We start from the raw sequence: 17919 nt of genomic DNA, 5'->3' as shown, positions 1-17919 counted from the left end.
GCTGCTGATTTATACATCCCTTTAACAGAAGAATTAATGCCAAAATACACTTTTTGCTTAAAAACAAAAGAAAATATTTACTTTGTAATATGAAACATATTTCATGCAGTTTTTTTAAAACATGAAGCAAGCTGAGTGTTATGTTTCTGAATAATATTTGCTGCCACCATGTCTCATTCTTGTGCCAAGATGGTAAGAATATTTGCAAATAGGGCCACTCAGAGAGTCAGACACAATAATCGCTCTATAAGCAGGCCCCTCCATATGATGTTGAAAAAGCCTCCATTAAGGTCGCGGCTAGCTGTGATGTTGTTCGGAAACTTACGCCAAGATCGCAGCTACCTGCGAGGCTCGCGTCAAGGTCGCAGCTACCCGCGATGTTGTTGCGAGGTTCGCGCCAATTGTCGCAGCTAACTTTGATGTTGTTGTGAGGCTCGCGCCAAGGTTGCAGCTACCTGCGATGTTGTTGCGAGGCTCGCGCCAAGGTCGCAGCTACCCGCGATGTTGGCGCGAGCCTCGCACCATGGTCGCAGCTAGCCGCGCTCTTGTCGCGAGCCTCGCGCCAGGGTCACAGCTAGCCGCGATGTTGTCGCAAGGCTCGCGCCAAGGTCGCGGCTAGCCGCGATGTTGTTGCGAGGCTCGCGCCAACATCGCGGCTAGCCGTGACCAGCTGCGACTAGTTGCTGCGATGTGTTTAGATCGCTGCGACGTCGCAACGAGGTCGCAGCGAGGTCGCAGCGACTTTTCTTTTCTGTAAGGGGCCCCCCCCCCTCCCCCCCTTAAAAATCGATTCCCGCTTAATCTTAAAAGCCGACCGTGACTAACAATTCACACATGTTATGTGGGTTTCAACATTAGCTGGTTCCAATCAACACACACACACACTCTGTTGTGAAGCGACAGTGACACACGGCTTATTAATGCACACTCCAGTGATTGGTGAGATCAAATCGAAAATTTTATTGTAAATTTTCATTTAATAAATATACCTACCCGAATCACATGTAGCAGTTGACTCAGTCTAAAGTGCTAGGTCTGAAAAGGCTACCCGTCTAAGGGGAGCAACCCCAACTAAAAAAGTGTAAACGTAGCTATGGTAATGACGACGCACCCAGGGAGTTACCTCCCCTCCTGCGTACCACGTCACTACTGCTACTGACCACGTGACCCCTATCATTCGACTCGAAGAATAACATCTCCAAATCATAAGCGGGGTAGGTGGGAGGGACTACGATATGTGATTCGGGTAGGTATATTTATTAAATGAAAATTTACAATAAAATTTTCGATTAAATTACATATTCCTACTCCGAATCACATGTAGCAGATTGAAACAACAAGGCGGTGGGAAAGAAAAAGTTCAAACTCACTCTCAAATCCTTGTCAAGAGCTGACCACCTGCCACCATGGCAGGCAAAGCTCTAGATCCATCCTGGCGAAGAGCCGAGATGTCACGCAGGTAAAAATTCATGAAGACATCCTCGGAACGCCAGTATGCGGTGTGTAGCACCTCCTCCAGTCTTCTTGATCGTAACACGGCCAAGGAGGAAGCCCAAGCTCGCGTCTCGTGAGCCCGAGCTGATTCCAGAGGAAGGACAGGCTGTGTCCCCCCTTCATTACGGCGGCTCCACTCGTAAGCATGCTTAATGAGCGCCGACACCCACCGGGCCAGAGTCGTCTTAGTAATATCCTTATGTCTCTCCGTATTGAGAGAAATAAACAAAAGCTTTTGAGCTGCGGATCTAAGAGACTGAGAACGGGCAAGGTAGATGTGAAGGGCTCTAACAGGGCAATTTACTAAGTCTGGATCATTCGGAGCCAGAATAGTGGACAACGGCCTGACATGAACCAAAGGAGAAGCTCGCTCGGGAGCCTGGTTTTTCGCAAGAAACTCAGGTCGAAACCGCAAAGTAACGGACCCATCTGATTCAAAGGAAATGTCGTCCGAATTACCGGAAAGAGCGTGGATCTCACTGCCCCTTCGTGCCGATGCTAGCAGCAAAAGGAAAAGGGACTTGCGTGTAAGATTCGCAAAACTGGCATCTCTGAGAGGTTCAAAATCCGCTGAACGCAGAAACTCCATGACCAATAAGAGATCCCACTTAGGAACGGGCGTACGAGACTTGACGTCAGAAAGGGAAGCGCCCTTGATGACTCCAGCGATCACGCCACTAACATCTATAGAGCGACCTAACTGGCGTAGGGTCGCCGAGATGGCCGATCTTCTTACTTTCAACGAGGCAGCAGAAGCTCCCTGAGAGGACATGAAAGCAAGATGGTTCGCCACGTGCATCGTGCGGGGCGCCGTAGCATCCAGCCGATGCTCGTGACACCAGGTAACCCAGGCCCTCCAATGTGACTCATAAACGGATGAGGTAGATGCTCTGTGCGAGCGTCCTACCAGGTCCATGGTCAGATCTGATGCCCCTTTGCGCCTCAGAGAAGACCGCACAACCTCCACGCGTGAAGATTCAGCATCTGAGGCTCTGCGTGGAGGCTGCCGGTGTGAGGCTGTACCAGTTCTCCTCGCGTGAGAGCGAGAGGAATGGGAGGGCCCTGGGCGAGTCTCAGCAGGTCCGGGAACCACGGCTGAGACGGCCAAAGAGGAGCGATCAGCAGGAGGGACGGGCCCTCCTGCTCCGCCTTCCTGAGAACTCGCGTGAGCAACTGGAATGGCGGGAACGCATAAGCCTCCAGGCCTGACCAGGAAATGTCCATCGCGTTCGTCTCCCACGCCTCGGGATCCGGGAATGGTGAGACGAACACTGGTAGTCTCTTCGAGAACCTGGTGGCAAAAAGGTCCACCTGAGGTTTCTGCACAAGAGACCAGAGACGATCCAGCGCTCCGTGAGTGATGGTCCACTCTGTTTGAAGCACTCTGTCGGAGCGGCTGAGCGCGTCCGCCAGAGTGTTCAAGCTTCCGGGCAGGTACCTGGCCGAAAGCCTGATTTGATGCTCTGAACACCAAATCAGGATCTCGCAGGCCCTGGCCGAAAGCGACGGAGACCGCGACCCTCCCTGCTTGTTGATGTAAGCTGCCACTGTCGTGTTGTCTGTAAACAGACGAACATGCTTGGCCTGAAGGGAGGGCCGGAACTTGTCCAGAGCTAGAGCCACGGCTTCTAGCTCCAGCAAGTTGATGTGCTGCATCCTCTGATCTGCCGACCACAGACCTGACGCAGTCAGCTGGTCTGTGTGAGCCCCCCACCCCACCAAGGACGCGTCCGTGAACAGGTCCAAATCTGGGGCAGGAAGGGCTATCGGCACGCCCCTGCTCACCCACTCCGTGTCCAGCCACGGAAGGGTAGCGGATTGGAACCATCCCTGGAGAGGGATGAGGGCATTCCAATCCACCGTGGGAGAGTCCACGAACGGTTTCAGCGCCAGCTGAAAGGGACGTTTGTGGACCCTCCCCAAGGGGACCAGGAGAGCCATGGACTCCATCTGCCCTAAGATGGAGGCCAAAGTCCGCAGGGAGGCCCTCGGGAGAGGCAAAGTGGAGCGTATGCACGCCTGGAGCTTGTCCACCCTCTTCTGAGAGGGTTGGACCGTCCAAGCCACCGTGTCGAAAGACATTCCCAAGTAGGTGAACGTCTGACACGGTGTCAGCTCCGACTTTGATCGGTTGATCGAGAAGCCAAACATGTTGGCCTCCCGAAGAACCGATTGGGTATCCTGCTCGCACCCCGCCTGACTCTGACTCAGGATGAGCCAATCGTCCAGGTAGGCACGTAGCCGGACACCCCGCGACCTCACCAGCGCGCAGACCTGTCTCACGACCATGGTGAAGACCCAAGGGGCGAGAGACAGGCCAAAAGGAAGGGCGCGAAACTGGTAAACCTGACTTGCCCACCGGAAACGAAGCCATTTCCGGTCGGCTGGATGCATAAGGATGTGAAAGTATGCATCCGTCAGGTCGATGGAGGTCGCCCAATCTCCCGGGCGGAGAGAGTCCCTGACCGACGCTGGCGTCTCCATCTTGAACCTTATCTCCCTCAAAAAGGTATTGAGGAACGACAGGTCCAAGACAGGACGCCATGCCCCTGAGGCTTTGGGGACGGCGAAAAGCCGTCCGTAAAACCCAGGGGAACTGTGGTCGAGGACCTTCTCCACTGCGCCCTTCTGCACCAGGGAGTCTATTTCCGCCCGAAGGACGGAAATGGCTTCCTGCGAGGAGGGAGGCCTGAACGCCGGCGGACGCCTGACCAGAGGAGCCTTGCCATCTTTCCAGAGAAGACGGAAGCCCGACCTCACGACCCCCACGATCCATTGACTCTGTATGGACACGAGCCAATGGGAAAGTGCCCGGGAAGGGCCCCCCGCCATCACCAGAGTGGAGGGCGGGGTGGGGGGGAGATCGGGAGCACTTCATTGGGGGTGAGGCTTGCTTCCAGAGCCGCCTCTCCCCCTGCCGGAAGACGGTCGTCTTCTCGAGCCCCGAGAAGAGGAACGTCCACGACCCTTGTCTGCCGGTTTGGGAGGGCCAGCAACCTTAGCCTGCTTCGGCTGAGAAGGCTGAGACTGCTTGGACTGCTTAAGGCTGTGCAGGGAAAAGTCAGAGAACTGCTGGTCCCTGTTTGCCTGAATTTCCTGTCTTCGGGCGTCGAAAACGAGATGCCCGAAGAGGGAACCCTCCAAGACCGGTGAGGCACGCAAAGTGTCCTTGGTCGCCTGATCCGAAAACTGAGAGTGTGCCAGAAAGAGATCCCGACGACACATAACAGAGTGCGCATAGTGCACAGCAGAAAGTCTCATCTGTTCTTCATTGACCCTCGCAAGAGCGGCCAACAAAGTGGAGACGTCATCCGCATCCTGATCCTCGCTGAGAGAGAACGGATTCAGCGAATCAGTGAGGGCACGAGAGAGGGCCCGAATGAGAGTCTCAGCAATGGAGGCAAGCTCCAGCTGCTGACGCCCTGCCTCTTCAGAAGCAATCAGCGTGTTCTCAGAAAAGAGCACGCCGTCATCCTTCTTGATAGGCTTGGCCAACAAGGCAAGCATCTCCGGAGGAACTGTCAAAGATGAACGCGGGAGAGCGAACGCATCCAACAAGTTCCTAGGAGACTTCTGCAAGACCAACCGCCTGTGAGACGACAGTGCGAATGCAGAAGCCTGAGAAGGCGAAGCCATCCACTGCTGAGCCAGCTCCGGAACTGAGCCGTGAGGCACGAGCAGCGGAACCGGAAGTGAAGGAATTCCGCTTCCGGAAGGAGATGGCTTGGCCAAAACCTGAGAAAGCTGAAAAGCTATGGATGGAGACTCCATAAACCGGAAGTATGAGTCATCCTCCTTCCCAGAGCGAAAATCAGCCATCGCGGACGGAGCCGTCGAAGCGGCAGCCGAAGAGACCGAAGCCCCTTCCGCGAAATATCTCGAAGTGACCTCGGCAGCGGCCTCCAGTGCCACTTTGAGTCTCTCCGGATAACCAACACGTGCAGCCTCGCTGGCGACGGACTGAACATCCGAAACATCCGGCGAAGGACCGAAGTCCACGTTGCTGGTAGAAGGGCGGTGAACACCGTAACCGGAAACCGGAAACCCGTCCACTCCAATACCATCCGAACTCATGCCCTGACTAGGGTAAGAGTAAGAGGACGGCATGCCCACAGCCGCCGGAACCGGAACCGCAGTCGAAGCAACAACCGAAGACGGAAGCGCTGACTGCCCCGGCCAGGGCTGAGACACCTGCCCAAAGGGCTGGTGATGCCCCCCCGCGACCGCCATCCGAGAGGAAGCGGAAGCGGAAGAAGCAGCAGATCCGGGCTGAGCCGGAAAAGTATCAGACGCGACCGCGAAAAGCGGAAGCGCAGACACTGTGGACGGCAGCCGGAAGGCCGAATGCCCAGAGGGCCACGTCCGGTCAACCCCGGAAACGACCCCAGCGGGTGCGTACATCGGGGGACCTATGCTTCCGGCGAGTGCCGGAAGCGCAGCAGACGGAACCGGCTGGTCGACTCCGGAAACGACCCCAGCGGGTGCGTACGTCGGAGGACCTACGCTTCCGGCGAGTGCCGGAAGCGTCGAAGCCTGAACCAAATGCCGCCATTGCTCATCAACACGATGGTCTTCCGTGAAGCCAAAGTGAGAACGAACAGGGGTTTGCGGGTCGTGAACCCGCCGAAAAGGGCTGCTTCCCAGCAGGGAGCGTCCAGCGGTCTCACGAGGACCTACGGACCAGCCCAACTTACTTGCGTCGCCAACCACAGCGGTAGAAGGCGCAGAAGCAACCACCTCGGTCAAGGACAGCGTCACAGCCGGAAGCGGAAAGGAAGCCAACGACGGGACAACGGAAGTCGAAGGCTTAGAACGCACCATCTCCTCTCTCACCAACGTGCGAAGCTCGGGAACCAGCGAAGAAAGCAACGATGAAACCAGCGACGCCGAATCTGCAAGCGGCAGAGAAGACGAGCGAGAAACAACAGTACGCGTAGGTTGATTAGACTGCCCAGCAACCGGCTGGTCATTCGGGGCAGAAATAGGGACCGTCATAACAGCATTGTTAGCCGCGTCGGAAACAACAACCAAAATAGGCTTAGGGACAGAAGTGGAAGACTTGGGTTTAGTTTTTCCCTTCACATCAGCCTTGCCGCGCTTTTTATCTCCGTCAGACATGCTGACAACAAAATGGCGACAAAAATTCCAAAATGGCTACCACAAAATACGTGACCAACACGTGGCCGAAAATTTCAAGTAGCAACTGAAAAATTACGTTCAATACAAGTAAAGGAACGAGCTCACCAACTACCAGTGCAGCGGGTGAAGAGACGGGTGTGTGGGTGCCGGTGGGTGTCTAAGCAAACACCAAACAGCGAACTTCCACTAGAGCCAAAAAATTCACGACCTGCTCCCTAGAAAGCTGAAGTGTCGAATGATAGGGGTCACGTGGTCAGTAGCAGTAGTGACGTGGTACGCAGGAGGGGAGGTAACTCCCTGGGTGCGTCGTCATTACCATAGCTACGTTTACACTTTTTTAGTTGGGGTTGCTCCCCTTAGACGGGTAGCCTTTTCAGACCTAGCACTTTAGACTGAGTCAACTGCTACATGTGATTCGGAGTAGGAATATGTAATTTAATCAAGTCTTCAGTGTTTTATGTGATACCTTGGTGACATGCCAACGCTTTGTGCAGTTTTTGTGGTTTACCTTCTCTGATGAAACTGGGGGCAAGTCGGGGGCTGTCATCTAAATCCAGAAAACCATACACTCCTGTTAAACTGCACTAGTGACTAGGACATTAACACTTATAGTTAAGGATCATCTAGGTGGAACTAAAATCACACATTTAGCAATGGCTAGCATGAACTGATGATGAACTTTTCAACAAAGTATGAACTGTTACCAACAGTGTGGTAAAAAGTCTAAGGTTTAATGTGTTAGAATTGATATAATCACATATATAACCAGGAGAAAAAAAAATTGAGCACGCTCAAATATTCTCCATAAACAACATGAACACCAAAATACCAGATAGGTGACATGCACACCATAAAAATGTACTGGACCAAAAAGTCAACATGAAACAGTCAGTCAGTTTTCATGGGCTTAAGGCCGCCCTTACTTGAGCCCGGAGTCGACTTTGCGAAGACTTCACGAAGTCTTTTTACCAAAAACTCAGTACTAAAACCCTGTGCGGCCAGCTTTGCAGAGTATACTTCGCGTAGTCGACTTCGCCCAGTTAAGGACAGGCTTTAATTGCAGTTAGTATACATTTAACCTGCTTCCACTGCTGCCACTGGTACTGGTCGACCTGTTTGACATAATGTAATCTTTCACTTTCATGTTTCCCCAAGAGCTTTCTATACCCGCTACTGTTTAACCAGCACTCCAGATTTTGTCAATGCCGAATAGAAAATTACGCCTCTTAAATATACTCTAACAGAACCTACTGCAAAAATGTCTACTGATAAGAAAAGCAAACTGCCTCGAAAGCTAATCAATGAAATGCAAGCCAGCTGCGGAAAAAAATTGAATTACTGTGTAAACAGCTAATGTCAAACCTACAGGATTCAAAACAAGTTCTCAGAGTTGTTGTACTCTATAAGTATAACTGTTATAACCCCCTTCCCCCTCCCCCCCTCATCCAACCCCTCACTTCCCAATACTCCACCCACCGCGGCTCTAGCTCTTTCTTTCTGCTAGCCTTTTGCTTCAAAACTCTTGTTAGATTAACGACAACTATAATCAAATAATGTAAAACCACAAAGACTAGTGCTACAGATCAAATATATACATGGACCACAGAATATTTCGCAAGACCAGACAACAGCTAGATCTTACATTCACAGAACATTATACCATTGAGAACAGAGCTTACTGTCTGTATCTACTAGTATAATCTACGACTACTTTCACTGTAAAATACATGAATTAATTTGGCGCTATCTGAAATAATGAATATAAGACTACACTGCAGCGGCTGTACTGACTGGTTTGGGTTTTTGTGACGAATCATCGGGTTTACTCTGAAATTGAGGTAATGCAACATTTACAGATTTAGTCAAGTTTCTGTTTATTTGCTTTTCTGCCTTTCTTTTCTTTTTTGTTGGATCCCAACAAAATAAAATAAAGAAAATTATCATTCCAAAATGACATCTTCATTTCTGGAAGCTTTGGTGTGAAGGTGCAGCACCAATAGTAGGTTTCAAATGAAGCCAAGAAAGTGAATCTTCATGCACTAAGCTTGCAGTGACTGGGTTGTATAATAGCAACCTCACTGCAAGGTTGCTGTAGACTACTCTACCGTAAAGTTGCGGCAAGGTTGCAGCGAGTCCGTGGCAACTGGTGGAACATACACCAGATGGTTCAGGTGACCATGCATGCACTGCATGTCTGAACAGTCTTGCAAGATCAGGACGGGCATCTCTTTGACTCAGATCATAGGCCTGCATGTGCTACAGCAGATCAGCGCTGCATTTCATCTTCTGCAAATTAACTTGTCAAAAGGCAAGGTTCACCTTTTTGTCTCAACATCAAATTCTCCCACATATGTGTGACAGGGTGACCAAACGAGAGTTTCCGAACCTCTACATATGAAAAATCAAATCTGCATAACACTGAATCTATCATTCAGCCCTGATTTTGACATTCAAAGAGCATTATAAGATTGCCAATGGGCAAACTGCATGACGGAATTCAATCTATTTCAATGTGAACCATTAGCGTTAAGCGCTGATGCAGGTTCTTTAAGACAAACAATCTTCTTTTAAGTTTACTATTACAATAACAAGAACATACTGTGTAATTTCGGTGACTCACCAGAAAATGGTGTTTTTTCATTCCTCGAACCAAGGACTTTTTTATGACACGCTCTCGGGGATGACGCAGCTGTGCATCCACCTGAAACAAATTGCCGTTCGAAGCTGATAATTGCATTTTAGTTCAGTGTGATCAAATTTCTAATAAAGCCATAATACTTTACTGATTAGTTTTCTGGAATATCTTTCAGTTTGAAAAAAAATTAATTAAGGCAAAGCAAAAAAAAAAGAAAAAAAAAGATAAAGCAGTAAGAGGTCTCTGGTTCTTCCCCGTAAAGACATGAATGTCACTGTAGAAATAAATGTTTAAAACATCTATTCAACAGGATTCATTTCCATGAGATTAAGTTACAGTGTTTTGGGCATAACACTCTGACTACTGAAACTTAAAGGTGTTGAACAAAATCATAAAACCTGCTCTTTTTCAGGCCTACACAAAGCATTTAATCTTGTTTTTGACCAGGCATCTTGTTGTGGACAAGTGCTGGTAATTTAAGTACCAGCACACATGCCTGTGAGGCAAGCCACATAAGGAAAGTCGCAGTAACCCTTCTGTGTGTTAGACGTTAATCTCAAGAGTCAAATTTCTACCCATGTAACAGGTGTGCCTATGGCCTAACTGGTCAGATCAACACTACAGTAACGCCAGCTATTGTTCGTGGACACATGAAATTGTTCTTAGAGGGATACTTTCGGACCGCATTTCTTGAGCAAGCTTCATGAATATTCATGAACCAATATCACTCAGAGTATGACATTATCTTTGAGCTTTTCTGGACAACTCACTGCTTCAGAGCTGACTTTTCTACACGGTCTGGCAATAACACCCTCCCAGTATAGAATTAGATTAGAAAGGCAGCCAGGCACAGAAAATTTGACAGGGTGTATCATGTAATCCCAATCAACAATGAACCTGGCTTAGCACAGTCGCTTTCATTGAGTAGAAAAACCACTCTGATACTAGGCGGTCTTTCAAAAGGCTTAGGTTTCATGTAAGTTCCATCTACCAAATGTACATAGCCACTATAGTTCATACACAGCATAAAGAAAGCAGTATTGCTCCTCTAGCTGTTCTTAACCCAACAGGCTGAACTTTTCCATACGGCTTTGATAATTCCTTGTACTCCTCTACAAGGAGCTCAGCTGTGAAAGAAGAGAATAAAAGAAAATGCAAATAAGATTGAGAGAACTATATGCATGTAAGTTTCTGGAGAAAAACAGATGAATAGGTGTAAAAAGGTTATATGAGGCTAATTGAGTCACCTGAATTCAGACTAAGATTGCACGGCTGCAAATAAAATAGTGAAAGAGAATATAGATCTGTTCTCCCGGGACCGACAGGTATAATATATATTCTGTGTTGCCAAAAAGAAAGACAGAAATGTGCTCTCTATCATGTGTGCATGCGTTTGTGTGTGTGTGTGTGTGTGTGTGTGTGTGTGTGTGTGTGTGTAGTGTGTATAGTAATAGGGAAACAAATTAGAAGTTTACAAAAATGTAATGAACAATCATAACACAAACAGAAAGAAAAGTGGCATACCAATCCAAGCTGGGTAAGCTGAACTCGCACTTCAGGCTGGCTAAAGTAGTGTTTGAGGGGGCGATCATGCAACCCATCATACTGCAGTGCTGATCTCTGGTAAAAGTGTCAATTAAAAATAATAAAAATATAAAAATACACGAGCAAACAGAAATGTGATCCTATTTCAGCAGTGAATAAGGAGTGTTGTGAAGTACACACAGAAAATATTTCAACATTTTACTGAAGCATACCTAATGTTTTTCTTGAACTCATGTTCAGTTATGTATGCGCTTTACAAAAAAATTAAAGGGAATACTGTGCCATGGCCCATCTGGCTATCAATTCTTTCCTCTGTCTTCTAAGCAAATTTAGCTGCTTATATAAATATAAATTAGGAAGAAAAAGATGAGAATCTTTTTAGTTTTTTTCATCTGTCATAAAATTGCCTGAATAAGATATACATGCAATCATGCACAACAACCATAATTAGTGATGCTTTACTGTACTCAGGACACAAAATCAATAAATGCAAAAAACATAAATGTGTGTGTGTGTGTGTGTCTCTCTCTCTTTTGCGTCTGTGCATGTTGTGTGTGTGCATTTGGTTTATAAGTTTTGGTTATGGAGATCTGCTGCTGTTGAAAAAAGAGAGAGAGAGAGAGAGAGAGAGAGAGAGAGAGAGAGAGAGAGAGAGAGAGAGAGAGAGAGAGAGAGAGGTGCATTGTGTCTATGCATGTGTGCGTGTGTGACAGTGCATGCGTGTGTATGTGTTCATGTTCATGTTTGTGTGTGTTTGAGTGTGAGTTAAGTTGTGTTGTGTTCATATGCAATAACCTTCAATGGAAAAAAAAAGAAAAACATTCAATTCTTGATCACAATATATATGCTTTGTGTTCACCTAGATCTTTTTGCATGAAATTATCTGCAAGTATAGATGTGTAATGTTATCTCACCAGACTGTATGTTCACACTGAGAATAACAGACACCACAGAAAGTAAGTAAGAAAGACAGACAGACAGAATGACAGAAAAGAGAGAGAGAGAGACAAAAGACAGAGAGAGACTGAGAGAGGTGCTGCTAAAAAAACATACTCCAAACAACACCAAGAAAATCAAAAATGCATTTTGCAGTGCTGTTCTGCTAACAGTGTTGAATAACAATACTGAATTAATTATTGATTGATCCGCAAACACTCCAAGACACGAGAGACCTAATCTACATCCCCAAATGGCCTTTATATATATAGACAATGAAAACCTAGGATTTCGATTTTCCTGTCAAGAACAGGGAAATTTACTTTGGGTGCATGCATAATAACTGTAAGTCTTGAGGGGAAACTCTTGACTAAAGGTTCAAGAACAGCATTTGAACAAAAGCTGGGCTGATATTTGATGAAAAAATCCATATGGATCAATGTACACGTCCAACTTAATTAATTCTCCACTGAACATGATTTTATCGACAAATTCAATCCTTACCGAAGAAAATGGACTTTCCTTATGGCATTTTGCTTTCTGACTTGGATGGTGCATTGTCTGCTTTACATATCTGTGTCACCATATCTATTTGCCATCATGTCTACATGTTCTTTTCTTCTTTTCCCCCCGGATGGGGGTGATGTATTCAGTCCTGTTTCTCTTGACTGTTGTGACTGTCTCCCTTTTCACTTTCAACATTGACAGGCTGACACTTATGAATTTGAGACAAACTGTCAATGGCAGGGTTTGTGTCTTTCTGTAGGCTGGTTGCTAGCTGTTATTTTTGTTTGCTTTTATACTATTACACAGTCTATCTCTTATACTATTGAAACTGATTTTATTCAAGCGTAAATGACAGGGCATTCTGAAAACTTTTGGCAAGAAAAAGAACTCTAGTTATCAACTTCATTACAATAATACCAAGAGTGTGCACATAGGACGCGAGGTCACAAACTGGAAGCACAACAAACAAAATTCTGTATGATATGAAAAGAGAATAGCAAATGAAGAAGAAGAAATATGGAAAGAGAAAAGAACTTGGAAGGAAACAAATGGAAAGCCATTTTATTCATGAAACACTGAGCTTCTAAAAAATGTCTGTCAAAATTACAGAGATGACATATCACGCGAGAACATAAATCATGTTGTCAAATATATATACACAAGAACACATAAAAACTATTACATACACAAGAACACATAAAGACTGTTACATACCAAAAGTAAAGGATTCCACTCAACAGGCTGATTTGCCAGTGATTAAAGTACAAAGTAAAATAAAGTAAACAAGACGCCAATACACAAGCTCATTCAAATTTGTAAGCAGAAGTTATAATGGGCATATGAACAACAGCCTGAATGAATATCCGTGCGTTTCTGGAATTGTTTTTAAGCATGCATGTGTGTCTCTCTCACGTATGTAGGATAAAATATGCTTCTCTATTCACGACTTGCATAAGGGTTTGGGACTTGGCGCATGGTGGCCACCATTATTAGTCTCGGCTTTCCCATTTGTGGGGGGAACTCAAACTTCCAGTTCTTTCAGAAAAGAATTGGGAAAAGTGTCGTCACGGTCGCATCAAATGCATCATTCAGCATGTTTTGAAACAAAGGGACGTAATTGCTCCTCGTTTTTTTTCCTAAGGTGAAAGTGATTTGGAATCTGTCGCAGTCTGTGTGGTAATAACAATTGGAAAGGAAGAAATATGTTTTGAACGGGGTTTAGCATGTGAGAATTGTATGCGAGGACATTTCACTGAGGATTTAAGGTTTGCAAAGTCAGTGGTTGCAGCTAGGTTACGGCATACATGACTTTTGTGAGCTGCTCAGTCTTTCAAAGCAATCCATGTTGTAATAAAGTTTCTCCGTCTTTTTCTTCGCGTATTTTCTGACCGGAAGTTCTGGTTCCCCCCACAAACCGTATGGCTTTCCCCTTAATTGGGTCTGTTAATTATAAGCTGGGTCACGGGGTCCTGCAAGTCGTGAATTTATTCATTTATCTGTTTATTCAATTCTCGACCACAGTTCTAGAATAATATGTTCAGTGAACAACAACCAGACCATTAAAAGAAAACAGATAAATAACCAGTAAATGGAAATATGAAATTTACTGAACAGAAATGTTGAACACCATGACTAGCTTTTCTTTTCTTCCTTCCTTACACATAAAACGGTGGCAAAAATTATATAAAAAACAAGAATCTGCAAGCAAAAATGCAAACAGGGTTCACAAAATTCTTTTTTCTTTTAGGCTAAATAAAAATGTTCAGCAGGGCAAGATAATTTGAAGAAAAATAACAAAAAAACATGTTCCTGATTGTTGTTTTTTTCCTTGAAAGGCAGCAATGGAAAAAAAGAAGAATAAAGAGGGAGGGGAAAACCCAGAGAGAAAAAAGTCAGAGGCTGAGCAGGAATGGTAATTATAATTTAGAATAAATAACACTTCTGCAGCAAAAATGGTAATATCTTACAGCTTTCAAAGGTGGGTGGTCCAGTGTTGGAACATTGACATTGGACAGGTCAAACCCATCTTCCAAACGCTTCACTTCAAAGTAATATTTTCTGCAGAAAGATGGAAAAGAACACCTTACCAATTCATATCAGATCGGACCATCTCTATATCATTTCCTCCTCTGTGTGTACGTATAAGTTTGTTTGTGTATGTGCGTGTCACATGTGTGTGTGCGCGTGCGTGTGTGCCTACGTAAGTGTGCGCATGCGTGTGTGCCTGCGTAAGTGTGCGAGTACAGTATGAGAGAGAGAGACAGACAGACAGTAAGAGAGAGAGAGAGAGACAGAAAGAGACAGAGATAGACAGAGAGAATGTGTGTGTGTATGAGTATGAGAGAGAGAGAGAGAGAGAGAGAGGCAAGGAGAGAGAGAGAGAGAGGCAAGGAGGGAGGGAGAGAGAGAGAGAGAGAGAGAGAGAGAGAGAGAGAGAGAGACAGACAGACAGACAGACAGACAGACAGACAGACAGAGACAGAAAGAGACAGAGAGACTGTGTGTGTGCATGTAGAACCGTATTAAAAGACTGAAATATAATTTTATTCACAAACCAGGAATATAAGTGAGTCTTACAATATATGAAAGGCCCACTACGCCTCCCATAAACAATCAGTTTCCATCACAGTTAACGTCAGGCTTTTGACATACAGTACATGCACCCTTTCGTTTGAACGCTTACCGCTGGGGAAGACCCTAAGTGCTCTCAATCATTGAGAGCAAGCATTTTTCACAGAATTTATTTTACGTGGACTCGAATTTGATTGGAAGCAGCCCTGAAAGTCCAACAGATTGTGTACTCACCTTCGGCTAGTGATTCTGAACATTTACTAGCCAGAGAGCAAACTCTGTAAGACAAACATTCTCAAAACACGAAAGAATTATTTTATCATCAAGATAAGATCAGAACTATTCAAAGTTTTGAAAGTTTGAAAACAGGGAGCCCAAATGCAGCTCATGCAAGGTGTATGTGTGAGTCAGGGGCGGACCTAGTTGTGGATAAGGGGTGGGTTCCAAAATGGAGCAGGGGTCCAGGGGCCGCTGAGGCACCGGTGGGGTCCAGGGGCAAAGCCCTGTTGGGGGGTCTGGGGGGCTTTGCCCCCCAGATGCTGAAGGAATTTTATTTTTTTTAGGTCAATCGGAGGCCTCTCCTGGAAGATAACAAGGTATCTATTCAGTATTTTTTTACTAAAAAAAAAAAATAAAATAAAAAAGGATGGGGGGGGGGGGGTTCCGGGCACCCAGGAACCCCCCCCTAGGTCCGCCCCTGTGAGTTGTATGGTGCGTGTAATTAAGATGCAGCTCTTTTCACTTGATGGTAGGGAAGTAGGCTACCGAAAACCATGCAACTTTCCCCTTTTTAGTGGAATGCCAGGCGACTGAGATTTCCGAACATTTGATGCTGTTTGTTGCTGCGCTTAAAAACACATTGCCGCGACAGGTCTACCATCACATCACATTACATCAATCAATCAATCAATGAGTCTTATATCGCGCATATTCCGTGGGTACAGTTCTAGGCGCTCTGCAGTGATGCCGTGTGAGATGAAATTTTATACGGCCAGTAGATTGCAGCCATTTCGGCGCATATTTACCTTTCACGGCCTATTATTCCAAGCCACACGGGTATAGGTAGACAATTATTAACTGTGCCTAAGCAATTTTGCCAGGAAAGACCCTTTTGTCAATCGTGGGATCTTTAACGTGCACACCCAATGTAGTGTACACGGGGGGAGGTTCGGACACCGAAGAGAGTCTGCACACAAAGTTGACTCTGTGAAATAAATTTCCGCCGAACCTGGGATCGAACTCACGCTGACAGCGGCCAACTGAATACAAATCCAGCGCGCTACCAACTGAGCTATATCCCCGCCTACATGAGCTGCATCTGACCATTGCCCAAGCAAGCCAAGTTTTTGCAAATCGCTAGTTTCTTAGAAGTCAACTGCTGCCACTCGGTTTGTGTCACTCGCAGTCGTTTGTTGTATATTAGATTCAGAAGTACACAATAATGTGCTATTTCAGACGAAGAGTCACTTTGAAACCACAGACGACTCAATAGGTCATGTATAAATAAAGTGGGTCACACGGGGCCCCAATAAAGTTGAATAAACCATTAAAACTGCTGTGTGGTTTACGCGTACTAAAGAGTCATTCAAGTTATTAGTAAGTGGCATTTAATGTTGTTGAATGCAATTGCGAGAGGTAAGTAATGCTGTTTTTGTATAAAGATTTCAATCATTCTGAAAACCTCAAGTGAGGCAGAGTGGGCCTTTAAAAGATATGATTCTTTTCATATCATATATATATATATACTACGGCCTGTAAGCTAGATAAGCCTTTTGCCTGAAACACAATACAACAACACACAACACATATTTTTTCCAGGCATATTCTAGTAAGTACATAGTCTTGTTAGTTTGAATAAGGACAGCATTCTTGCAATACCTAAAACGAAAGTGTGGTCAATGAAGAATTTGTCCATCTATGCTACTTTAGAAATGTACTCCGCACTTGTGGCACAGACTTGTCCACACGTACACGCACCCGCATATACACAAACACACTATCTTTGTTCTTTGTGAACATAATCACATAATGAAGAATATGACCGGAACACCTGTTTCGCCTCTTGCCATTCTGTGAAGTGATGTGTTGTTAATTATTTGTAATTCTTTCGGCCTGTACAAATGTAACACGTCATAACCCTTTAATCGAATTAATACTCACAGTTTTTTTGCAACGCTTTTCACTACTATGTTTGAAGACGTCATGTTGGTATTTTGTCGTTATTCAAACTCCAGTCAAGCATCACAACACTTCAAAAGTAGAAGAACAGTCCTTCGGCGTCTCACATTATGCGCCCATGACACGAGCGATTGTCCGCTGCGTATGAATACAAAAGAGTGCCAAAGCTTCCGAATGCACGATCAACGCAGCAAAGCTTACTTCATCTGCAACACGATTTTACTTATATGTAAAATATTTTAAGCATCGTCATAACAAATAAGGCTCAAGAAAAGACGAGATTTGTTCCATTCGCATGGTAACTAAAACAAGCGGTAGCTATGCGTAGCCATCTTGGCAACCCGTTTCCGGAAATAAATGGGAGGGGACACTACTCTGCCCTCGTTGACGCTCGAGCAGACAACAACAATCCACACTTGATTCCAGAGTTTCAAACTGCTTTGGCTCGACTCTATAAACATGTGTGTGTGTGTGTGTGTGTGTGTGCGTGCGTGCGTGGATGGGTGGGCGCATGCGTGCGTGCGTGCGCGTGCGCAAGTGTGTGTGTGTATGCACGGTGTGTATCAGTCATGTGTGTGTGTGCGCCTGCATCGAGTCAGTATGTGCGTGCGACGGTGCTTACGTCCATGCGCGTTGTTGAACGGTGTGTGTGCGTCGGGTTTATAATATAAGTGCACGGTTTGGTCATGCTCTTGAACATTTTCATTTTATTTTGTTGCGGCTTTTCTCGAATCCCGACCGTAGTTCACATACATGTATCATCGCCGTCGGTGAGTGCGTGTGCGGCGTGCGTGCCGCGTGCATTCATATGCGCGCGCGCGCGTGTGTGTGTGGGGAGGGGGGGGGGGGGGGGGTAACTGGGAAATCGTTCATTGGAAGTACTGTATTCGATAATTTCGCAACTCTGATTAATT

At 46.0% G+C, this 17919-nt stretch overlaps 1 protein-coding gene across 8 annotated transcripts in view; it reads right to left on the bottom strand.

The window, feature by feature from the left end:
• LOC138959016 (uncharacterized) overlaps positions 1-17343 on the bottom strand; it is a 61176-nt gene extending 43833 nt beyond the window's left edge. For 5 of the 8 annotated variants that reach the window (XM_070330376.1, XM_070330381.1, XM_070330373.1 and 2 more), the window contains exons 1-5: positions 16988-17343; positions 14224-14314; positions 10793-10888; positions 9254-9334; positions 7100-7180 (exon numbers count right to left, since the gene is read on the bottom strand). In XM_070330376.1, the coding sequence (XP_070186477.1) occupies positions 7100-7180; positions 9254-9334; positions 10793-10888; positions 14224-14314; positions 16988-17031 (393 nt within the window). In that variant the 5' untranslated portion in view covers positions 17032-17343. Of the gene's footprint in view, positions 1-7099; positions 7181-8424; positions 8461-9253; positions 9335-10792; positions 10889-14223; positions 14315-16987 lie in introns of all 8 variants that reach the window. The other 3 variants (XM_070330378.1, XM_070330377.1, XM_070330380.1) reach the window with 3 other exon arrangements.
• Positions 17344-17919: the final 576 nt, after the last annotated feature.

This window comes from Littorina saxatilis, linkage group LG2 (assembly GCF_037325665.1).
Source record: "Littorina saxatilis isolate snail1 linkage group LG2, US_GU_Lsax_2.0, whole genome shotgun sequence".
Taxonomy (NCBI): Eukaryota; Metazoa; Mollusca; class Gastropoda; order Littorinimorpha; family Littorinidae; genus Littorina; species Littorina saxatilis.
This window is presented reverse-complemented; position numbering and strand designations above follow the sequence as displayed.